Source organism: Gadus chalcogrammus, chromosome 9 (genome assembly GCF_026213295.1).
Source record: "Gadus chalcogrammus isolate NIFS_2021 chromosome 9, NIFS_Gcha_1.0, whole genome shotgun sequence".
In the NCBI taxonomy this organism is placed as follows: Eukaryota; Metazoa; Chordata; class Actinopteri; order Gadiformes; family Gadidae; genus Gadus; species Gadus chalcogrammus.
In genome coordinates this window covers 3,660,186-3,686,280 of record NC_079420.1, presented here as the reverse complement: position 1 = coordinate 3,686,280, position 26,095 = coordinate 3,660,186, and the positions used below count along the sequence as shown (strand labels likewise).

General features: G+C 43.1%; 1 protein-coding gene across 1 annotated transcript in view; it reads right to left on the bottom strand.

Moving 5' to 3' along the window:
- Positions 1–10,015: 10,015 nt before the first annotated feature.
- Positions 10,016–26,095, bottom strand: part of LOC130389062 (solute carrier family 23 member 2-like) — a 21,991-nt gene continuing 5,911 nt past the window's right edge. Inside the window, 10 exon segments of the mRNA XM_056598726.1 lie at positions 10,016–10,542; positions 10,919–11,014; positions 14,566–14,674; positions 15,879–16,043; positions 17,212–17,342; positions 17,345–17,464; positions 18,843–18,999; positions 24,797–24,914; positions 25,589–25,683; positions 25,685–25,771. Coding sequence (XP_056454701.1) covers positions 10,355–10,542; positions 10,919–11,014; positions 14,566–14,674; positions 15,879–16,043; positions 17,212–17,342; positions 17,345–17,464; positions 18,843–18,999; positions 24,797–24,914; positions 25,589–25,683; positions 25,685–25,771 — 1,266 coding nt within the window. The 3' untranslated portion in view covers positions 10,016–10,354.

Below are 26,095 nucleotides of genomic sequence, written 5' to 3'. Positions count from 1 at the left end.
CGGGGATCGAATATGGATATGATATTCTTGGGCACCCAGATATTTCCCCTGGCAGTGAATTCCTGGCAACCTGATAGGTCCTTATCTAAAGGTGTGTGAAAACATTAGCCACTGTTTCTTGTGTCATGATTTCCTATCTGGGAACAAAATGTCTCTGTTTTTTAAATATAAATAAAGGGTGAAGTTAATAATAAAAAACCAACTAGCATAAGATAATTATCGATTACAAACTGCGATTACAAATACTTTTATAGATCATCTGAGCATCTAACTGGTATATTTCTTTCCCTTTGATTTGATAGATTAACAAGATGTCGGGCATTTATCCCTTACCCCAAAACAAGAAATATAGTATATATATAACATTTAAATATTGTAAAAGTAATAGTGTTCTTGCATACACAATTCCTATATTCAAATCTCGTCTCAAAATAAATTCACTTGCATTGGCGACTGTCTGTGACATCATTCTGGTGGCAACCAATGATCCTCCCTGAAGAAATATTTATTTAACGTCAGAATAATAATTTTAAATTTTTTTAGATATTATTTTTTTGCAGCCGAGGGGGGGGTTATTGTTTGCATGATTTTGTTCTCACTCTCTCCTTTCACTTCCCATTCCCCTTCTCCTTTTACCTTGTCGCTCCCCCAGTCTCACATATCCTCTTCCCTCCCCCCTCTCACCCCCCACCCCCTCTCTGACACTCCATCTCTCTCTGACTCTTAATAAGAATTCAATTTTAAAGAAGAAAGCCGAAACTCCTCTGTGATCCTTCTAACACTCTACTTCTTCTTCAGGACAATCATAAGAAAAAATCTGGCATTCATTTCCCCCACTGCTCGTCCGCAGAGGTCAGGGATCAACAAGGAAATTTCCACCTCACAAAGCTTTAGAAATGGGACCCAACCCAGATGACCCTGCGGGAGCACAGTATCAATACACTGTCTGACAAAAACTGATGGAGCTGGAATACAACCAACTGCTTCTACTAAAAGGACAGGTATATTATGTGTTAAGGGCTTTTGTTGGGCCCATCTGTCTGGCTGTCTGTGTGTTTTTTGTATATTGATGCGAGTGTGCCAGAGACTGCTTGGGTTCTAAGCACCAATAATGCAAAAAATGGGCTGGTGGACAAAACCATTAAGCTGTTTAAGGAAGTTTAGCTTAGTAAAAGTTTAATTAGGATATTTAATTAGTGAATTGACAAAACAAAAACCATCAAATACTTCCTGAGGGTTTAATAGCCATTATAGTGAAGTTATAATTCAAAGATAATAATCAAAGAATAATACGATAATCACATTTAAGTCTTTCTATGTTAGCAGTTGTGTTCATCTGGTTGATAAACAAAAACTCACAGTAAACTAATCACAGTTTTGAGAAGAGCAATGCTGATGAATACTATTGACAAGGTTAATACGTTGATGTTCTTGTGCTTAGAGCAAATGGTGTGTTGTGACTGAGGTCACCATAAATAATAACAGGTAGACAAGAGTTATGAATGATTGGCTGTTTGGTCAGCGGGTGCCTCCTGACGTTGGGAGTTAATCACTTAAAGGTGCACTGGGTCAGGTCTGAGAGGCCTCTCCAACTGGCCTCTGTCAGTCACTCAGGAATAATTCCATTTCCTCCCCCTTATATGATTTGAGCCTCACCGTCTGACAAGAGGCAGCCTGACTGGGCTTTAGTTTGGTTTATCTCCATTGTGAACACAAGATGACGCTCAACTGTGTTTCATCATTGGGGGATGAGTTAAAAACCTCGTAACTTTACCAACAGTTGACCAAGCCCTCAGAAACTGCTCCACCTGTGCTGCACTCAACTATTGTTGCGAGAATGTTGTTGCAAGAATGTTAAGAACTACGCATCAAACACCGCAAAGGCCGTGTTTATCATTCACAGTCGCAAGGAACGGTTGACAGCGCTACTGGCTCCTTAAAGGCCAAAATAGCTGAGAGCCGCCATCGCAGCAAGATCAATCGGGTTGACGCCCTGACACTTGCCCTGGTGGAAATGCGCGTGCAAACAAACCGCATGACACCACATGAAATGCTAACAGGAAACATATGCCAGCCTCTGATCCAGAGCCAGCTCATCAGGATGCTGAGTGCAACACGGACACAGCCAACAGTGAAGGGCACTCACCAGAACAGTGGACACGGAGCCCTCGTAAACCAAATACAGGCGACACAAGTAGTAACCAGGCTAAACGCCAGCAGTGATTGTCATCACCACAATAACAATGCGTTCTTTAAGATGGCTTGGGCATAAGCCACACAGATGGCTTATGCCCAACCCTGAGGCTGTCCCCTTTTTGTATGATTACTCACAGGACAGGGTGAGTGACAGGCGGGACAACGTGGATACGGTGGACATGTCCGTGTAAACTCCGACTAAGCGATGGCATCCCACCCACCTTCCATGGACTGCGGTCGGGGTGATGGTGGGGCAGGGATAGCGCCGCAGCTGATGTGGGGGTGCATACCGCCACAACCTCACTGGCATATGTTAATTGATGGTATCTTGTATCTGTGATCGATTGCTTGATTGATTTGTATCGTGTTATATATTCATACAGCAACATGAAATCACGTTCACTGAACAAATATACTTATGTATCACAAATATTACTTATTGCCTTTACAGATCATAATGTGCACATCTTGAAGATGGAGGTTATCTATGCATTGTGCATTTTTACAAATATTTTTGTAAAGTTGAATATGAAGAATGTGAAGTTTTCACGTCGGCTACTGTCTTGCTACATGGTACTTTTTTGTTTACATTACATTATGTGAGACTTTCAGCTTCAAAGGGGGGGGGGGCGAATGATGTTAATTAACTTAATCTATTACCTCATTAGACCCCAGAGTATTAAAGCTAACATCATTACCTCATTGGACGCGACACAGTATTAGAGCCCATCCCAGTTTCTGCTCACAGAGTGGTCCAAGCAACCTTAGACCATTAAACTGTGAATAAAACAGACCATGGTGACTACTTTACCACACCTTTCTCATCAATGCTTATGTTAGATTTCCCTTTGTCCAACAGAAGCTTCATTAACCACCTACAGAGTGCATGTCTGTTGACCTGGTAGCTCTGAATAAACCATGTGTTTAACCTGTACCACTCCTAGCCATACGTAGCCCAGCTATCACGATACCAGAGGCCCAAACCATGTTTCATCACCTTTAACACTATCCGGTTCATACCTAGCCCCGAAACCACTATATCAGAGGTTTTAAGATAACACCATTTAACACCATCACTCCTCTCTCGCCTTCAGTTGGTCCAGAGCTCCGCAGCAAGGCTGCTGACTGGATCCAGAAAGCGGGATCATATAACCCCCATCCTCGCATCCCTCCACTTGTTGCCCTAAATGGCCTGGCCCCGCCCTACATCACAGTGCTCATCCACCACCACTCAGCACCCAGGTCCCTTAGATTAGCTAGCTTGGGTCTCCTGCACGTTCCACGCACTAGGCTGAAACAGAGGGGTGACAGGGCTTTTGCCGTGGCTGCCCCCCGCCTTTGGAACGAGCTGCCGCCTGCAGTCAGAAACGCTCCTTCCATCACCATTTTTAAATCTAGGCTCAAAACACACCTTTTCTCCCTGGCCTTTCCTCCCCTTTTGTGATACGTATGTCGTTTATTTTATATGTTTTCATCTATGTCTATGTATGTGGTATATGTTCTTTTATATGCCTCTTTGCACCATGTACGGCACTTTGGCCAGTGAAAACTGTTTTTAAATGTGCCTTATAAATACATTTTACTTACTTACTACTAAAAGGTGCTCTTTAAAAAAAATATGATTTGAAGCCTCAAGAATTATGATGACAGTTCAGGATTACAGTGCAATTTGGGATATGAGAAGGTGTATGAGAAGGTAGAGGTTGACTTAAGCTTAACTTGCTCTGCACTGAATCCTCTGCTTGTCTCAAATCCAGGTTCTCTCTGAATCAAGACATCGCATGAGGCTACCTGGAAAATACAGCATTTCATTCTTAACAGATGGTCTAGCTGTAATAATCTATCTCCATAAAATGTCTATCGCAATCGGTTGACGTTTCATATTTCAAATGGGATGTACCTTTTTCGAAGGAAATAAGCATGGTTCAGCCATACACATATAAAACATGTATGCATTACATACAAATCTTTACACCTTTCACTTCAACTGGCGTTCAATCTTTTCAAGATTCAAGATATTGTACAAGTATACGGCAGCGCAATTCATTTGTTCTGGCACCTCTACCCAGCAGCAGCAAACAAGCTATATCATCTATATAACACAACATAATTTAAACAAATGTTCATCTTTATTCAAATAGAACAGCAGCAGTACTGATTATCATAATAATAAGAGCAAGGGTGCAATGTTCAATGGGTTAGGGGCAGGCAGACCACTAGAGTCGACTGATTATGAACCGTGGTTGCGCGACACTTCTTGCCAGACAGCAGCGGCTGAACAAATTTGTCGTTAGGGTGGGTGGGGTCCTTGATGATCCTTCAGGCTTTTTGGACACACCTTCGAGGGCAGTGCAGTACCCATGCCAGGCGACGATGAAACCTGTCAGAAGGCTCCCTGTAGGGGCCTCTGTAGAAGGCTTGTAGGCTCTTCGACCCTCTGCCGAACTTCTTCTTAAGTCCTCGTCCCCCTGAGGTGGAAGAGGCTTTGATGTGCTTTTTTTTTTACCTGAGCCGGTTTCTCTGGTTGTAAACCTCCTGCAGGCGTCTTGTTGAGGTCGTTGTCGTTGATCAGGTCCTATCACTGTTGTTTCGTCATTAAACTTAAGAACCGAGTTGGAGCTGTGTGTTGCCAGGCAGTCGTTGCTGTCCAGGTTGACCAGAAAACGTTGACCAGTGAAGAAGTCTAGGATCCAGCTGCAGAGGCTGGGCTTGATTGTTAACTCCCAAAGCTTGGTCTCAGGCCTGGAGGGGACTATGGGGTTGGATGCTGAATTGTTGTCAACGAACATGGAGTCTCACAGCGCCTTCATACATAATTGCATAACTGAAAGCAGCTTTTCCAAACTAGTTTCTTTTTCTCTCTTCCGTCATGGAAATTACAAAATGTTAGCCCCATTCATGTCTGCTTATCTTCCAATCTAAATTAGTCAGAAGCCCGAACTTATTTGGTTAATTCTAAGATGCTCAAATCTGATCAAGGCAGACATGCTCCCACGGTTTAAATGGCATGGCAAGAATGCTGACCTGTTGTTCAGGAACTCAACTAAGCCCTTATCCTTCCTGTTTGTCGCGCCCCCATGTTTTTAACATTTCCCCCACCCCCCAGTATTACTTGGAGGGGGACCTTACCCTGGAGAAGGGACAACGGAATAAATAAAATTATACTTTTGAGACAAAAAAAAACCTGCTATGGCTGAAACAGGAACTGCAGAACACAATCAATGTCATTATTTGAAACAACATTCTTGGCAAACATTGTTTCCGCATTGACCAACTTAATTTTGCACCCCGCACGTCCAGCTATCTAACATAAAGTGTAATTTCTTTAATGCAGTGGCTACCATTTCCTCCAACGTTAGCATGGCTGTAACAGTCCTTTCTTCAAACCGGTCTGTGGCCTTTCTGTGTGGACTCAACAGATTCTTCCTGTGTTCTCCTGTGTTCCTACAAAAACATTCATGTCTGGGTGTTACTTAACTGCTTCTACCACACAAGTAGTTTGACCATAAACGCTACGCGTCACTCAAAAGTATTTCTTCGGCCAGATGTAGATCAGAGAGATCCACTCTAGCCTACCAGCTGACAGAGTCGACTTAGGATATGACCAGGAAGGGGATCTATCTATCAAACATGGACTCAGGGCTGAGATGTAACAGAAAGCCTCTTCCTGTACGCAGCCCCGTCAAACTGGAACAAGCTGCAAAAATACTTTGAATCTCCTTTTTCTGACTTAAAAAAACACCTGAAACATTTGTCCCTCTAATCTTTCTTTAGTCTTTTACTTCTGCTTCAGTTCTTAATTTCTTCATTTATATTAGTTTGGAGTGTGGGTTGGGTTTCTGTGAAGCAGTGCAAACATGTCATTTTTCTAAAAAAGCATCAACATATGTGCGCGTACATTTATTTGCTCAGTTTGTCTATTGGTTGCTCCTTCCCACAGAAAGAAGCTCCCAAGATGCCTTGCAGTCATACACTGTTTGCTCTGGGCTTTCTGCCAAAAGTAGGGAAAGGCCATTTATTTTACGACTGAAACGCGATGCAGTGAATCTCTTCAGAACAAAATAATTTAACAAATAACACAACAAATTCGAATAGGGACATGATTCATAGTGACTTGTCGGTTGTTTGCTAAGGAGAAGCTCCCTTTTGGGAATCTGTCAGAAATCTTTCAATAAGAAGACCTTCAGGCAGCCATTCAATTGGCCAGCGATATGAATGTCTCTGCCAAGTCCCAGGCGAAATTATTTTTACACGTTCTTCTCTTTATCATTCACCATTGGTGATTTTGAATCACCAATGAGTCTCAAAAGAATAAATCAAGATAGATTTACATCAGTTGGCAAAGCAGGTATTGGGAAGGTTTTCTGCTATTAAAAGACCCCCATTATTTGGTCATATTGAAACATTATTCCATTTCCCCAGTGAATGATGTTTGCTGGGTGTTTAGTTCACATACATGCCATGTGACCCTATTGGACAAGGTTATATTCATTTTGAGCACATTTAGTATCGTATTGACTCATTATTCTACTTATTCTACGACTTCTACAAACCGAATCCCTCTATTCTCTGCCAAACGTGACCAGATTCTACTCACTGAGCCAGTAAGTTTCTTCTTCTAAAAGCAATAACAAGCAAGCTGATATGTGTTATCCGGCCAGGGATATGTATCAGGGATGTTGTACCACAGCCTTATTCACTGTACTCTACAGAGGTGTGCTGTCAATGTTATAATATTAAATTACATATGTAATATTCCGTTATTTTTATTCCGTTTAAACACAAATTTCCCTCCATCATCATGTGCACCAGGCATACAGACAGAGAGGTAAATCAAATAGCTCTGAGAACACATGGAGACATTGATGGACTAGTCCAGTGGTTGAAATGGGTCCAGTGGGTAACAGCAGGAGATCACGTTGAACATGGGAGGCCTCAATCATGGGCACAAATCCTGTGGGGGACTGAGGGAACATGTCCCCTCCTACTTCTGAAAAACATAAAGTCCCTCCCCCCCACCCCCACCCTCAGAGAATAAATGAATGGTGCCGCATTTGTGGATGTGTGGCTCTGTAAAATTGGTAAATAAGTATAGTGAAAAGGGCTTCATTAAAATATATATTTTTAAGCTACTAGTAATAGTCTGTTACAGCAGATAATTTGATATACGTTGGTGATATTCTTGATATCCCCTCCAGTAAATACTCTGAGTTGTAATAAGATCTGCGCCCTTGGCCTCAATAATTATTTTATTTTTTATTGTTTATGATGCCTACATGCCATGTCTGTTTAAAGGGGGATAACTGTATGGATCAGCAGCACACACAGAGACAGTTTAACCAACTCAATTTTTAGACATGGTAATGACAATGGAGGGAGGCAGGTACGCGAAAAAATTAGACATATTTATAAAGGACATTTAATCAGGGTAATCAGGCCCAACCCAAATGAGAAAAATAACAATTAATCTGCAAGATACATAGAAGATAGAAGGCTCAGCTGTTTATGCATATACAGTAATCAAAGACACAACAATTACAATCAGTTCAAAGTGGAGTCTTTGTTGACAGGCCTTCATAGAGAGAGCGCTTCGACATCTCCATTAGTGGTTTTAGTTTTTGCGACCTGTCCTCTCTTTGGATTATTCTATTTTCGACTGCTTCTTGTTCATTCCCTAATTAGCGATACATGGGCTTCTCCATAAGAGCTTGGAAAGAGCCACATAGCAGTGTGGAACATGCATTCATTAACTATTCATGTTAATATATCACAGATTAAATTAATTCAAGTAGTTCCTGACTCTGGCTCTGGCTTCCTGGCTCTGGGTCGGAAAATAACCTCTGATCTTTCAGAGCTTTTGGAAAAATTATTGCTTAGCACAATCTATTTCCTATTCATTTTGTGGGTACAAATGCCATAATGGTTTTTAGTTTTTGAAAGAAATATTTACAAACTGATGGAATTTATATGCTTGAAGAAGCTCTCATGGAAATAACTCCCTATCCAGCAAAATATGTGGATTAAAGAGCAACAGTGAACTAAACTTCTTTGGGTGATTTGCTGCCACCTAAAGGTTAAAATCTGCCATGTATCGTACACTGTAAAACATACTTTTATATATATATATATTAGTGGTGGGCCGTTATCGGCGTTAAGGGCTGCGTTAACGCGAAACTTTTTTCTCGCGATAAAAAAAATATCGCCGTTAATCTATTTTCAAACACTTCCTTGTTCAGACCCATCACGTGACTGAACTAACCAATCAGAAGCTAGAATTTAGACTGAGGTAAACGTGAGGGAATCAGAGAGGCAGATTCAACAGAATATCCTGACTGTGTTAAATATGTAAACATGTAAATATGTAATAATTGTGTAACATAAATATGGTAATATAACTGACTAAAAATTGTAAGTACATTTCTAGCAAATTAACACCAATATAAATTATATTAATTTATTCTACAACTTTCAAATATTTAACTTCTAAACCTTACATTATTATGGATTATTACACGGCTCTTCTCAATGCTGTAGACTGCTCCATTTACTTGCATGGGCCTTCCCAACGTTCAGCTGTCAATTATTTTTGTTTATGCTCCGTTCACTGACATGGGCACTTCACAACTTCCGGCGGTGAATTATATTTGATAAATCACCATAGCCCAGTATAATTCACCGCTGTCAAGGTAAACGAACAGATTTTTTGCCGTTTGCCGTTTGCCAAAAATCTATGCCCACCACTAATATATATATATATATAGTAATAAGTATACAATAAGAATACAGAATGTATGTTTTTTTCACTTGTACTGGTTTCATAGTATATTTATATCTTAGTTATTTTTAAGGTCTGCAAACAAGCAACAACAAGCTTCAAGTGTAAAACTGGGTAAATTTAAATAAATACATAAAGATGCAAATATTTGAAATGCACATTTTAAGTTAATGAAACACCAACTATAAAATGTATGTATGTATTATTATTATTATTATTATTAGCTTATTATTGTATATAACATTGGTCATTTGCTTGACATATGCCCATGTATGGACATGACAGCAGACTGTATCCGTAGCAACACAAATAAGACAACATAAATAGCTTTAACTTTAGTTTTCCATTGAGAAAATGTCAAAAAGATATGAGTAGAATCCTGTTCAGAATTGTCCGCTTGACAAATTATTCCGAATTTGTACCTCAAATTAAAATACATCTTTTACAGATTTAGATATGTTCTGCTTTTTGTGATTAAATATCAAAAGTGGATTTAATGCTTAATTGACATATAATATATATTCAAAAACTTGTCAAAAGTATTTGTATTTCAGGACTGCGGTAATTTATATACTTTGTAAATGAATCAGTTTTCTCCCTTGAGGATTGTCTGAAAGCATTAGAGGAGAAAGATATTTAATTAATTCTTGTTACTGCAGGAATTAAAGTATATTCTGTAGTAGACACCTTTTCTTTTGGTCTTTTGGTTTGCACTGAGCTTTGCTCCAAGGCCATACATCACTTTTGATAGAAGTTTACAAATGCTTAATTCAGAATTATTCACTTGCTTAAAGGCATTATAAAGTCCTTGAATGTGTTGTTATTTTAGTCTGTATCAAGTTTCAAAGGTAAGGTGTTAGAGGACAACTTTGACATTTTTCAACCTGACACCCAACCAAATATTCCCATCATGTTCGGTTTAAGGGACCAACGTGGCAACAATTTTGGAAATTGGTCCAGGATTAAGCGAGAACGCTGTAGTTTGTTTTAACCACTGACCCGCTCAGATTTAATTTATCATGAAAGGGAAATTATCTATGCTTTCTGAAGTCAAACAAAACCATCCCTCTGCTCTCTATCTCTCAATTACATTTTCTCTTCCTACAACATCTCAACGCCCATGAGAATGATTGGTAAATAAGGTCCAGGTTCAGGTTGACCGATTCTTTGAAATGTAGACATTTTAATTTATTTCCAAAGCTTTACCTGTAATGCAACATAGGTTTGAATTTCAACCATATAACGGACACAATTCCTTAAAATGTCATAATTCAGAACACACTATCCCATCTGCCCCCTTCTCTATATAGTGTGCTACCAAAAGCCATGGAACCAGCTGAATCCCAGAATGAAGGTTGTTTTTCAGCACCACTTTGGCTAGGCTCACTTTGAGGTTTTCCTCCTGGGCTCTCTGTAGGAGGGGAGGAACGGCAGGTACTGGAAGCATTTGAAGCGCTGGAAGATGGCGTTGCAGTAGGGGATGTCGTAACAGGACTGGTTAACCGCAGGGCCCGGTCCGTTCTCCTGGACCTTCTTACGCCAGCTCTTTATTCCCCGCTCTTTCTCACTCCCTTTGACCGGGAAACAACCAGCAAGAACAGTTTAGGCGGATATATCATATGTCCCATATAACAGCTTTGTTTCAGTTTGGTATTTATTTTGTTTATTTTATTTTCAGGATTTAAACTTGCATGGTATAACTTGAGTGTCTCTATCTATTCTAACTCTATGGCTTAATAAACCCTCAGGATTTATCAGCGGGAAATAATATATAAATATATATAATATAAATAATGGTACCCACTTTAAGCGCTCTCATGCATTAGGTTGTGTGGAGGAAATGATTTCGATTGGATGAGATACAACATGCCTTTACCTTATCAAGCCGTTTGAAAACATCAACACAATACACGGTGATGGTGTGGGTGCTGCTTGTGTTGTGTGTACCTGGAATGGTGTTGTCCAAAACGAATCCGAGGAAACCTCCAATGAACATGTGGGTGGTAAAAAGCACCAAAATAACTTGGTCCAGCTCTTTCACTCCTTGAAGAAAGAGAGAAGACACATCAATAACAACAATACTTTTTTCACCAGAAGTAACAAAGTGTCCAGCATTAAAACATATTCAAAGGATGGCGATAAAATCTAACGGGGAGAGAAGGTAACATTGATAAGATCTTCTGGAACAAGAGAGAACACAATCTTCCAGCCTCGACCATTGGTATGGACCGGCAGATCTACCAGGGGATACTAAGGCCCAATCCCATTTCTACCCCTTACCCCTTCCCCTTACCTCTCCCCCTTGTTAGGGGTAAGGGTTAGAAATGGGATTGGGCCTTAGGCCCAATCCCATTTCTACCCCTAACGCCTTCCCCTTACCCCTTCAAAACAAGGGGGAGGGGTAAGGGGAAGGGGTAAGGGGTAGAAATGGGATTGGGCCTAAATACCTAAACCCTAGCTTGAGCACCTGGCTCAAAAATACAAAAGGTCTGGGTGGTAGGGAAGGGGTGTTCCTTCTAGTCTGGATGGTTCCCCCCCTGCTGTTCTCATCCTTCTCCGCTACATGGCGTTACATTATGCTGAGTCCATCATTAAACGATAAACCAAACAAAATACTGCCCTCTGAGACTGCCAAACTTTTAGACCACCGTGATATAGTCTCCTATGAATGGAGAAATACTGCTACTACTCCGGAGATCAGATTAATATAAACAATGCTACATGGTACATTATGTTATAATAAGGCTAACCCTACTTGTAAACTTGTATTATATTTCAATAGAAAATGCTACTATGCATAGTATAACAACTTTTTTCAGGTTTTGTTAATGTCCCCCCTATGTATCTTGCTCAGTGGTCTGAACCGTTGCACATTAACTATTAATGGATGTGTGTCTGTTACAGCAGATCATTCAATATGCATTGATGATACTATCGATGTACCCTTCAGAAAATACTTGTTGTAATTAGACCTGTGCCCTTGATAGCAATAAAAAAATACATAAAACATTCACTTGTAAAATATGACTTTTTAGTGTGATTTTGGATTCTTTGACAGAGCAAACATGAAAAAGGTACGCCTAAAATACTATCAATATATAACTTCTCACTAGAGGAGAACTGACCCTGGATCACTGTTTAATCCCATTCAGAGGCTGCTATAAACCCCTCCCCAGTCCTGCTTTGGAAAGGCTGACCTTTGATCCTACTGTTTCCCTTCATAAAGGCAGAAATGGAAACAGGTACACAGATTCAAAAGACATTTAGAAATGGCACAAAGAGGCAGCCGCAGCCTTACAGTCCTGCTTCGAGTCAACAGAGATGTTTGAGGATGCAGCTGGTCTGGGATAGGCTATATACTGTAAGTAAGTGCATTGACAATGCGGTTCCAAAAGCCAAAGTCTGCAACTACCCCAACCACAAACCCAGGATCACTCGGCAGATTACCGCTAAACTCAAACCACGGACCGACGCCTTCAACTCAGGGGACCCTGACGCTTTTGAAGAAGCCAGATATGAGGCGTCCAACAACCACAGCTCTGATCCAAGAGAAACACATCTGTCCCACCTTTCTGAAACCATGGACCATTTTCAGTTTGCATATAGACCAACAGGGCTACAGATCAAGCCATCTTCTGGGCGACTCGTTCTGTGCTCAACCAACGGGCCATGTGAGAATGCTCTTCACCGATTAAAGCTCATCCTTCGACTCCATCATTCCCTCACACCTTGTCTTTAAGGCAGTTGATCTTGGTCTCGAGTCCGCCATCTGCAGCTGTATATAAGACTACCTAATGGGCAGGCCCCAGGCATTGAGAAGTGGTAGCCACACCTCCTCCTCGCTGTTCTTCCCCTGAGCTCCCGTGCTCATTGTTCACTTATGACTGTGCCACCAGGCACAAGTCCAATGTCATCATTGAACTTAACGTTGACACCATCCTGGGCCTCATTACTGACAACAACTTGACGGCCCACAGAGAGGAAGTCAGGACATAAACCTCACTCTCAAGAGATGATTGTGGACTACCGATGACAGCAGGGGTGTGGACACATCCCCATCCACATTAGTGATGTTTGGGTTGAAAGGGTCAGTAGTCTAAAGTACCTGTGCGTGCACATCATTGAAGACTTCTATTGGATATTACATGCAGATTCCGCAGTGAAAAAACCTTGCCCTGTTTCTTATGAAGACTGGGAAATTTCAGCATGAAATCCAGCATCTTCACAATCGTGAGCATGGCTGACGTGCTACATCAATATCTGGTACGAAACTGTTCTGCCCACAGCTGCAAATAAGTACAGAGGGTGGTGGAAGCGGCAAAGCATTCACTTGCAACAGACATCCGCCAATTGAGTAAAATGTTTAGTGGTGTTGGAAGAAAGTGGGGGCTTTCCGTTGATGAGGCACTGGAGGAGTATGACGAGAAAGAGGGCCTTGAGCTGGGCAGATTACAGTGAGCAGCAGCGGGTCGAGTCAATAGGATTGAGTGGTAAGCTGCCGTTGACCTGTGGGCGCCAGACAAGTCCTCCTGAAGACAGACCTGAACTTTAGATTACAGGCCGTCCTCGGTTGGCGGGCGCATCATATGACTCCCAGGATCAAAGTCTGATGTCTGTGGGAGATTGGGGACTGTGGGAGCACATTGTAAGGAGTGGGTGATTGTAAGCTGAGACTTATTATTAGTCAAAACCATTAATTGGCTTATCTGTTTCCAGAAAGTAAGTACAGACGTCGCAAAAGTAGAGATTTACAGGATATAGGGTTATTTGTTGGATTAGACATTTATATAGGCCTGTCTGCGTGTGTGTATTTGCGTGTGTGCGAGTGTGCTGTGCTTGCACAGATCTGAGCCTCTGGTGTTTTGCAGTGTATGCGTGTGTGTAGGAGTGTCAGTGCAGGAATGTCGGTTAATTACTGTGTGCTCTTATAAAACCGGATAGTCCAGACAAGGCTTGGGCGACATATATTGTTTTAATACGGTAAAACCTCTCCCCACAACATCACGGCTTACGGTTCAACCTTAAAAAAAAAAAATCGTATAATTAAGCAAAAGTGCCCTGTGCTGCTGTGCTTTCTTCTGCCACAGGGTGGAAGCATTATTTCCCCATTCATGTTTCCTACTTAACAAATCAATTATAAGGCTATAAGCATGTAAGAGTAATAGACTAGTAATTATGACATTCATAAGCTTGCTTTTTGTAACTTTGCGATATCAAGCTAGGCTAGGACTAACGTAACATCCCCAGACAAATTTAGCATATGCGTATTAGTCTGGAACCTCTCTGTTTATTTTAAATTTTCTGTTTTTTAAGATCAGCCCAAAGATCCTCTGGACGCAATTGGACGGGCATACAACTCATTCGAGTAACGGAAAATGTGAACTAGCACTGAGTGAGCGACAAAAAGGGACAAAAGCATTAAGTGCAGTTGTTAGTTCTTCTTTTAGACTAAATCTGTTTATTTTTTGATTCTACACAATGAGAAGCCTCAACATCTGCTGAGGGGCTCCGAGGGCAGTTGGAGGTTTTGGACCTCCGTCAGTATCTACAGACTGACTGCTTGGCTTGAGGCCCTTCAGGTAGAGGACTCTCACCTGTGTCGATGACACCAGGGTTGGAGTTGAACCACGTCGGTAGGACCAGGCCACTGAACGTGGAAAAGCCCAGAATGAGGAGGTTCCTGGAGGAGTTCAGGTCCACGTACTGCATGAGGCAGAGACAGGCATTATAATATGAATGTAAATAATAATGACAATAATATTTATCTAGATAATATATAATATGAATATAAAAATGTATATTTGATATATAATGCCAAATGATGTAATGATCCCCACCACATCATGCTACTACAGTAATAGACAGAAGAAGTGAAAGTGATAGTAGATATTTTTTGGAAGACAAAGAAGGGAGGAAGAGAGCATGAGGTAGGGGACGCAAGAGGGCAGTGAAAGAGGGAACATTTGGGAAAGAATGCAAACAAAAAACGTGATTCTAGCGACCAAAATGTATGAATACACAGTAAGGAGACGAGAGGTTAACAGAGTAACAGGAAGAGCAGAGAATATCAAAATCAACCAAACTTATTGACCTCAGAAAAAAACCTTATTTGGTTTGTTTAACTCCACTGTAAGCCTCTTTCCCCCTAACCTGGTTTCTGTTGCGATAGACTCCCTCATTCCCCAGGTTAAGCATCATGTAGTGATCCACACGTACCATAGGTTACCATTCAAATATGTTCCAACTCCAATGTTTGCATTTTTCGAGTATCGATGCTGTTATATATCTTGGACTGGATGTGGTTCGAACAAGGTGTTAATGGTTCTGTTCTCACACTCTCATGAGCTGAAATGAAATTATAATGGCCTAGATTTTATCGTCTTAAACTAGCAAGGTATTGTTTCTTAAATATTAGATCTTCTCTTCACTGTTTGGATACAGACAATACTATTGTGACTGGAGAAGTCCAAACAATGTCTGAACGCAGTTCAAGCAGCGAGAAACATTTAATATAAACAGCACTGAAGACTAGAGATCGCCACAACCTGCTGCTTTGAACACATGGAAATATCTTACAGAAGACAAAAGACCTTCATTTTATGAAGCCTGCAGCGTCTATGTTTACATTTGACTTGGCACATGGCGTGGGTCTGTGAGCATCCAAAGTACAGTTGATTCGTTCGACACCGGAGAAGCAGAGGCAACCAAACTATTCCGCGAAGGAAGAGCCTAGCAGTTGGTAGTGGCCACTGGGAAGGCTGGTAGCCTGATCCATCCATCAAACGTCTGGATTGACACTCCCACTTGTGATGTCACTATGTCCCAGCGCAGGGCAGAATTTGAAAGGCCTTTACTGGCTAATCACACTCACACCTGATGGTAATATAGGGGCCCTTTACATATCTACCTGAAGGTTGGATATTCCCACAGCTGCAATCATTCCAAACATCACCAGGAACATCCCTCCAATAACAGGCTCTGGAATGGTGATGAAGACTGCTCCGAATTTTCCGAAGATTCCCAGAAGAATCATCAGGATTCCCGTGGTCTGAAGAACGAGTCGACTGCCGACCTGAGACAGAACAGGACAGCGGGAGGGGTCAGGGGTCGGGCAGGGCCTCTGTTGTGGAATCCCCTCAACCTCAAGTTGAACGGATTTGGTGTTCTTCTGCTCTTTGTGGTTCTGCATGGTTTCCGATATAAAATCTTATGAATACACTCCTGTTTTTGCTCACTATTTTGGTGTATGAAATAATTAATGTTGTTTATTTGTACAGATCTATTATAATTATTCTTATTATTTAACTAAAAACATATTTTAATATTTTTACGACCATTGTCATTGTACTGCCGTTGTTATTGGCACCTTCGTACTGTTTGGAATGAGAACATTTGACAGAACTTTTGGAGAGTGGAAACCACATACAGTATGTTTTTTTCCCTGGTTTATCAATAAAATGTCACATATGTTGTTTAATGTATGTAAAAACAGGCCATATCTTATAGGCAAGCATTAAGGGTTCAAAATACATAGACAGCAATTGTAGAAAATTCACATTTCCAATCCACATCTGGATGTACTAGAATTGAATGCGGACGACAGCTATTGCGCAGCAAAACTTTGGCAGGCCCCGTGAATCCATCTGTTTGAGTCGAGTGAAATCAAACACTGTGCGATCAACCGCACAGCCTCAGCCAGCACATCTTCAAGCCACAAACTCTCTTTGTGGCTAAGTGATACATACTTGTATTTTCCCTCTGAAATGACAGGTCAATGCCTTTGTATTCAACATGTTCAAACTCACTTATTTATTCAGCGTTTCGTTATTTCGCTCACGATGCTAAATGTGTGTTGTCCGAGTGTGTTTCCTGCCCTGCTTCTTCTTATTTTGTAACCTGATTTTATCTTGTTTTATACTTCTTCTTGGCCAAGTCGCTCTTTGCAGAAGAGGTTATGAACCACATAACCTTACCTGGTTAAATAAGGTTAAACATAAAAATTGTTCGTCGGGAAAGAACCCTGTTCTAGAGACATTTCCAAAGGGCAATCGACCCTGCTGAAATGCCTGTATGTTACAAGGTGCCTGTATGTTAGAAGATGCTTCTTCTTTTTCTTCTTCTTATGCCTTGACACCCCTCGGGGGGATATAGGCCGTCGAAAAAGGATCTCCAGAGAACTCCGAGGTCCTTGCTTCTGCACAACCAAAGAAAATGGTGCTTCTGCCCGACCGAAAGCCCACCTTGGTGATACCCAGCGCGGCGATGTTCTGGCTGTACGACGTGGTGCCGTTCCCCGTGCCCCACAGCCCGGCCAGGATGCAGCCCAGGCCCTCCACCGCGATGCCCCGGTTGATGGCGTGCGTGGGTGGGGCGGGGCCCCGGAGAGGCGGGCGCAGGCGTAGTAGTCGCCAATGGACTCCATGGTGGAGGCCAGCACGCCAGCTGTCATCCCCAGCACGGACGACACGCTGACGGTGGGGACCCCCCACTGACCTGGGGGAGGGGGCACCCCATGGGTGTTAACGGGAACACACATACACACACACGTACACACACAAGTACACACACACACGTAAACGCACACGCACACACAAACACACACATAGGCATGCGCAACGCCTCAGACATGCACTCACTCAAAGATTGAACGGGCTGTTGTGCATGCCTAAACATATTATCCTAAAGGAACAGCTACAGTACATGGCGAACCAGCAAACAACACAAACACACACGTACACACACACAGGCGTACAAACGCACGCAAACGGCACACACACAGCTCCAGAAACTCTTAGGGTTTGATTCTACAACCTTTATAAACTGTGCACTCAGAGTAGACATATCCCTAATGCATATCATAAAAACGTCTGTCAGCACCCGCAAAGTTTGCTCACTCCAGGAGTACCAAACCTTCAGAAAAAATAAACATCTTTGTACTTCAAAGGGACAACTGACATCCAGGGGAAAGCTCATTATTATCATTGCAGTGTCATATTGATTTCATATTCCCTCTGGCAGATGCCTCAGATGGAGCTGACAATAGACTATTGCAGTTTTCTGCAACCTCGAAAGTTAGATCCGTTCCCATCAGCCTCCCTCCTGCTCTCTCTCTCTCTCTCTCCCTCTCTCTCTCTCTCTCTCTCTCTCTCTCTCTCTCTCTCTCCCTTAATCTATCTCTGTCTCCTGCTGTCTCTCACCCTCCCCTGCTGGTTGTCTCTCTCTTGCTATGTCTCTCTTGATCTCTCTCGCTCTCCCTCCTCCTCTGGCATTCTGACAGGATGGGAGTGGAGGAGTAAGGTGCTGATGGACTGGCATGGGAGATCCTCAATTCTTGGAACAGTCACAAAAGTTTTGACAGCTGTGTCTTCAGCAGGTAATGTAGCAATGTGTAATGTAGCAATAAGCAGAGCAACGAGAGAGAGAGAGAGAGAGAGAGAGAGAGAGAGAGAGAGAGAGAGAGAGGGGGAGGGGGAGGGGGAGGGGGAGGGAGAGGGAGAGAGAGAGAGCTCAGCTGTGAAGTGCATAACCAATGGAATGGGAACTATAATGATAAAGTGTGCACAGGAGAAATAGCCAAGAGCCAAGTGGACAGTATCAAATTTGTTCTCTTTCCCTGTTAAAGAAAGATTGTGTAAGGAGGATTCCTTGATCAGGCTTGGTTCTCTAACCTGGGTATCAAGCTTTTGTTCTGGGTCCAGGCCCGTTGTGGGTTCATAACCCGGGTATCGAGCTTTGGTTCTGGGACAAGGACCCTCCTGGGTACTCTAACCTTGGTATGGGGCTTTGGTTCTGGGACTAGGCCCGTTGTGGGTTCTCTAACCTCGGCATTGAGCTTTGGTTCTGGGACCAGGACCGTCGTGGGTACTCTAACCTGGGTAAGGAACACGGAACCACGGAGCACTGCTCACGGCGTCCAGGTTGATGTCGGTCCGGGCAGAGTATCCGTACTGGTCCGACTTGGAGGGCAGAACCTCGAAGACGGTCAATAGGTAGCAGACCAACCAGCCACCACACATCCCGAACAAGGCCTGTGACAGGGGGCAGGGAGGGGGGAGGAGACAAGAGAGACTGTTTTGAGAGGCTGCTTTTATCCCTGCTGTGGTCAAGTAAACGTTTGATTTGTCTGTGTTTTCTTAACCTTAAAGTCACGGGAACCTTCTAACCAAACACGGTCAAATTTCAAGCACAACACAATGTTCATCTCATCATGTTTCAGAAAGGCGGGACTGTTTTCATTGAGTGATACCCCGTGCGTTTTGCGATTAATGTTTAGGCTCAGTGGAGACGGTGGCGGAATTTGATCATTTGATTGTTTTCAAGCGTAAGAAGTGTTATGTTCGACTAAAAGGAATGACGTTTTTAAACAGGGGAAAATCTCAATAAGTCGGACATAAATAATACTACCAAACAGTTCAAAGAAACAAACAACAAAACATTAGCAACAACATACTTTACCGTCACACATACTGTAAGTCCAAAAAACGACGCATGTCGAAGGCCAGTTGACCGCAGTGGCCTACCGGTGCATATTCAGATATGTATAAAGTTGCCTGAACATGCAAGGGTCTACATGTAGAAACAATTACCTTAAAATTAATCCTGACCTTGACTTTGGGAGTCCAGGGCGCTCCCAAAGGCCCCAACCCACTGCCTAAGCCGTTCAGTCGGGATGCTGTGATCTACAGTGTCAAAAGCTTGACAAGATCCAGCCAGCACCAAAACCAGAGCATTAAGGTCTTTGTAATAGAGAAGGTGAACATGGATGCCATTCTACGTTTACACCAGAAACAGTGTAATTAAACCAGGGGAAAGACTCCACAGAAGGAACGACTTGGAGCCACGAGGCGGAGCTGTGGTTTTTCAGGAGATCCAGACCAGTGATAGCAGTGTGAGAAGACCACACGCTTAAGGTCCAAAGTTGCTGAGGCGATTCAAGATGCGCAGCAATTTACCTGTTTACTGGGAAGAAAATCTAAAATAAACACAGGTTAAATGAACCACATTGATGGTCAGTAACCTGAAGCTCCACAGAGAAAAATGGAATAAATGTTCAAACCAAGTGTGAAAATACAGTTCAAAGTATAAGAAGTATAAGTACCCTGATGTGTGTGGGACCAGAAACGTGTTTAGAAGCAATGACACTTGTCTAAACACGGGTGATTCTGCTTCTGTGTTTAGAAGCAAATTATGTTTCTTGCAGCAAAGCAAGAGGAAGAAACATCATCGAGATGAATATAATAATCACCCACCGTAAGAACTCTGTCGGACCTAATGATTGAGGATTAAAAAAAATTGTATTGAACACGATGTGTAATTTCCTTCTATGACCCTTACGACTGCTCAGATCACTTTCACGGTTGCACAGAAATGTTGCTATGCTAAAATCAATCCCTTTAAAAACAATACATTACAGGTAATAATTAAAGAAATAGATAGGCTGATAGAAAGAACATCCGAAATACCACCCTTTTTACATTGCCTTACCTTTCGTAATATGCAGGCGCTTTTATCTCTAGCAACACTAAGTAAGCATTATCAAATAATACCTCAACAAATCCTAATTTGTAATACTTACAAATTAACAAGTGTAAGTATTGTATGTATTCTAGCCAATAAAAACAACGTAAACGTGGTAATGTGCAGTTGTTGGGTCATCAGCCCTCCTATAATAAGGGATCTCATTATTTGGCAAGTGATGAAAGAGGGACCCAGGGCAATTTGGCCCCTGGGTACGGCATGTTGGGTCCATGCTATATTATTTTAGCAATATGCGGCTCAGTGGGGATGACTGGACTTTGTTCTAAGTAGAATATAAACCTGTCCTTGAATTAACCTTAGTCCTTGGGGCCCGTGCAATGTTATTTTCGCAATAAAGCGGCCCCGTGTAGATGACTGGAGTGTGTTTTAAGAAGAAACAAAACCCTCACATGCAATAATAGATGCATACTGTGGCTGAGCAAAGAGTGCCGTCTCCCCCTTTACACACAACTGTTACTTAGGGCCAGCAGAAGAGAGGAAAGAACAAGGACAGCAACATTGCTTACTCACAAATTATAACATTATAACCTATAACATCAATGGAAAAAGTGAAAAAATGGAGAACACAAAGGAAACCCTATGTTTTTTATGATAACATGCCATAATACTATATTTTGTCAATTTCAAGAATAAAATCTGACAATGTGCAGTACTCTCATGTACCACCAGGGGAAGGTGCACCTTTTGTACACATTACACTGACGTTTAAATTCTTCATTTGTTTAGGTTCCAAGGGTGGGTTTTTTAATGTTCATTCTCATCCATCAACACTCCGATTCTTATTGTTTGAACAACTTCGATACAGCTCTGTACCTCCACTGTTTGAGGTGAAATACAGAGAGGCCTACTGTCAAAACACTTGGACAAACTGTATTGACCTAGTGACAGCCAGTGCTTCTAAGGTATATTTCAAGCAGACTCAAACAAGATTATGTGTTTATATAGCCATTGATGATGAATTATAAAGTTCCTCCAGTGTACATATACTATACTCTCCCACTATGGGGTATTGTCATGGTCCTGTCCTGATTTCCCCGTTCACCTGCCTGCCAAGCTGATCTCACCTATTTAGCTCAACCACCTTCACCTGTTCTCCCTCTATATAAATCCTCTCTCTCCACTCAGTTTCCGCCAGATCGTCTCTCGATACTCACAGAGCTTTCCTGCGACTCCAGAAACGTTTCTCCAACGCTGATCCTGCCTGTCACCGAACCCTCGCCTGTCTGACCACCCGCCTGTTGTCGAGTCCCCGCCGGCCCGTCTGCTCCCCTGTCCGGCTCCTCGCCTGCCTGCCTGCCCTCCTGATATCGACCCCGCCTGCCCGACTAAGCCGCCCGCCGACGGTACCCCCCAGTCTGCCTGATTGCCTGCCGGTTCCCAAACTCTTGCCTGTCCCCGTTTACTCTGCCTGCCCAACCCTGATCATCTGTGCGACCAATAAAACCTTTGGACTGCTCTGTCACCATTGTCAGTCTGTGCACTTGGGTTCTGCCTAACCCCCGTTACAGGGTATACATTCCAAGAAATACATCATAGAAATAATACATCAAATACATTATGATGTATTATAGCTTTTACAGTAAGCCTTATCTCTTCATCAGTAGGCCTCTTTCTCAGGTTATACCCAAAGAAAATAGAGAATTATCTACACCTAGAGGCTAAAAACCTGCCAGATTGTTGTGCAAGTCAATATTATAAATTCCTTTATACGCATGGTGTGAAAACCACCGGGTGTATTATCAGTTGGTAGCCATAGCACAACATTGGAGTACTTGGGTTGAGTGTTGAATGTCAATACAGTGAAAGAGCAGAGAAAGCTGAAAACATTAAATCCAATGCAAATCATCACAAAAAGGGTAGAACGATCATGTCATTTCATTCACAGAGAAAGTGTTCCCCAGAATTGCATGTCCCTGTTTTAAATCAATAGGATCCTTTTAATATATTAATCGGTTTTGAAAGGTAAAAGATTCTTGCTTGCTCGAAAGAGCAGGTAATTAGTCTCAGAGGATTACATGCTAGTAGACCAAGGCCTTGAATCTTCCAGGGAGCCCAGACTTGTCCACTGTTCTTAACCAGCCCTCCAACTCAGCACTGGTTGCCTTGATGGAATCTCTGTCATTCAGACTGCAGTTGAAGACCTTTCCAAGGCTCTTCACCGGCTTCTCAGTGACAGACGGGATCTGGTGTTCTCCCAGCCTGAAGCGGAATTTGTCTGTGACCTTCCCCTTCTTAAGAACCAAGGAACTGGACTTTGCAGGTTTGAAACTCATGCAAGCCCACGCCATGACGCTCTCCGACCCCTGGAGGATCCACCTGGCTCCTGGTACAGCTGTTGTTGTCACTGTGAGATCGTCCATGAAGGCTCTGATGGGAGGTTGCCTTACTCCAGACTTGCTGAGGGGACTTCTGCATTCTGGTGCCGCTGCCTTGACCAGCATGTTCATTGCTAGTGCGAAGGGGTCAATGAGATTGTACAGCCAGTGATTATGCCCACTTCCAGCTGGTGCCAGTCAGATGTCATCTGGCCAGAGGACACTCTCAAGCTGAACTTTCTGTAGTAGTCCAGGATGAGGTCTTTCACCTTCTGGGGTGCATAGTGTTTCTGTAGTGCGACCTCTACCAGCTGGTGGGGTATCGAGCCATAGGCGTTGGTGAGATCCAGCCATAGCACTGCCAGATCCCCTCCCTGATGAGCTGGGTAACCACGCCTGTGTGTTCTGGCAACCAGGAACCCCTGGTATTCCTCCCTTCTGCACTGACGTGTCGATGTACTTATTGCTCAACAGGGAGTCTGAGAGTCTCTTGGCTAAGATACTGAAAAAGATTTTGCTCTCCACACTGAGCAAGGAGATGACACGAAACTGGTCGATGTTCTCAGACTTTTCATCTTTCGGTATGTACACTCCCTCTGCATACCTCCATGACTGGGGGATCTTTCCTCTCCTCCAGATCACCTTCAGTGCCCTCCAAAGCCTTTGTAATAGCTTTGGGCAGTTTTTATACATCTTATAAGGCACTCCGCTTGGGCCTGGTACCGAGCTTCATCTTGCTCTCCGCACCACTTCCTCAACTTCACTAAGGCAGGGCTCTTTCAGGTTAAAGTCCGATGTAGGCTCTGGTGGTATTGCCAGTGCATCACATGGGCCCAGCGGTTGTTCTCTGGTAGGGTCACTGTACGTGGCCTTGAGGTGGTTATCAATGACATCCTTGGAGCAGGTAAGACAGCCAGTCCTCTTTTGACCAAGAACCTGCTTGGTCAACTTGAAGCGGTTGGCCAGGAAAGCTGTTCTCTTCCTGGCTCTCTCTTTCCTCCTCCTCCTGTGGAACTCTACCCTCCGCAGGGTCAAGAGTTGTTTCCTTAGGATTGCTCTCAGGTCCGCTAGGCCAGCTCTCTCAATTTCCCCTGCTGTCTTGTACTGCCTCTTTAGCAGCTTGAGCTCTCCCTGAGGCTCTGGATCTTCCTCGCGCTATGGTTTGGAGCATAGGCCGATGGCGTGGGCTTGGGTGCCTCCGTTCCAAATCGCTCAGCCGCGATGTTTGCTATGAAGGTGGTCATCGTTTTCAGCCGACGGTCCAAATCCCCCTTGGCTGTCACTACCAAAGGCCTGATCTATATCCTCATCGAACTGCTGCCAATCAGACCTCTTCGAGGATTGAGGCCACTGGATCCTTGGTCGGGCCAAAGGTGCACAACCAGTTGTTATGATTGGAGCTTGCTGGCTTTGGAGGCTCTGTGGGTTGTTGGGAGGTGCTGTTGTCTCTTGGAGGCTTAAGCTGCTTTCACAACGCCGCGCGGCAACTCGCCGCCTCCATTCATTTCGATGAGGGAAGGGCGGCAGAGGGGAGGCGGTTAGAAAAGCGGCTGTAAACCAGGAAGCGGTTTCCGCCCACGTGAACGCGCACAGATTTTGCCCTACCGCTCAGTTTTCCCCGTGTTGAAACCTTTAGGGTTGGCATGTGAGCAGTTGGCAGCGGGTGTTGGCGACACTAGGAGGCACTGGGCACTGTGGGTTGCCTCCGGGCCAGGCTCCTCTGACCAGAAGTGACTTCTGTGCATTGTGTCGTCATTGCCGCTTTTGTACATAAATATTTTGAATTAGACCTGTAAAAGACCCTTCCCTTCGGAGTTTGTCCAATGTAAACACAGGTTTATAAGCCACAAGGTTGGTAGGCCACGTGCAATCACTGAGCACCAACGTTTTTTATCCTGAGCTAAGCGCACAAGTAAAGGTCCAGGACAGGTGTGACACACGGCAAAGAGCCATGAGAGCAGGCGATACTCACAGAGAACAGTTTGAAGAGGGGATACTGAAAGATTGTCCACTTCTTGTCCTTGTAGGTAATCATGGGAACGTTGACCTTGCTCAGATACTGAGAGAACAGAATAATCAAACCCACCGTTCTGTGTAGGAAACGTAAAAGTAAGAAAAAGTAAAAACGTCAGATTAAGAAGAAAAAACAATGCAAACTGTCCTTAATGCGACATTATCATTGTCATGTGATCTGTGTGTTATAAATAATTAAGTCATTTGTGCAGATGTTTTGTATACCCTGTGTCTAGATTTGCTTTGCTCAGTACAGGACCAACTCAATACATCTACAGTCAACAGTCAACAGAACTGCATTGAAATAGATGGCACAGCCCTGTGCAGATGTTTTTTATACCCTGTGTCTAGATTTGCTTTGCTCAGTACAGGACCAACTCAATACATCTACAGTCAACAGTCAACAGAACTGCATTGAAATAGATGGCACAGCCCTGGTGAAGTACAGCTAAGAAAGACGAGGGGGTATTGATCGGAATCTCACCAAACCAATCTAATGAGTTTACTCATTACAAAAGCGATGATCAGGGAAGCTAAGAGGACCCTGAAGCTAAGGGGCCTACCTGCATTTGGCATCCTAGATACACTCTGTCACTTGGGTTCAAGGTTCTTAAGAATAAGAAACCTGTTTCTACTACCTTTTTGTGTAGATTTATGCAATTCATTTTAATGCATGTATCTTTTTCGAACATGCGTTATCGTATTTCAATAGATATTCTGATGCTGCGGATGGATCAGGGACGGGACTCACAAGGCTGCTATGCCCCAGTGGGCGCCGCACTTCTTCCCAGCCTCGATGAACAGCGACAGGCCGATGAGGTTGATGGTGGGGGCGATGGCCAGGGGGGCCGATGAACCGCAGCACCAGACCCACGAGTCCCGTCAGGCCCAGGACCACCTGTAGCATGGAAGACACCAGGATGGCCCCCTGGATCTTGGGACAAAAAGGCAGAGGGGAAAAATACAGAATTTTTTAAAACTTTTTACACGTAATTTTATGCATCAATTTTTGGGAATAATAGAAAGTATATACACAAAGGTTTTGTAAATACACATATTGAATAAATGTTTTTTATTTTTTTATATTTGGTGTTTTTTTATAGTTTGTTTTTACAGGGGTTTTATGTCTTTGTGGACCTGAAAATTGAAGGCAGATAGGAAGGTAACTCCGGTACATGTCGGCGATGGGGCAGAGATTCCAAGTGGAGATTCCCAGTTGAGATTCCAAGTGGAGATTCCCAGAGGACACATTGGTCAT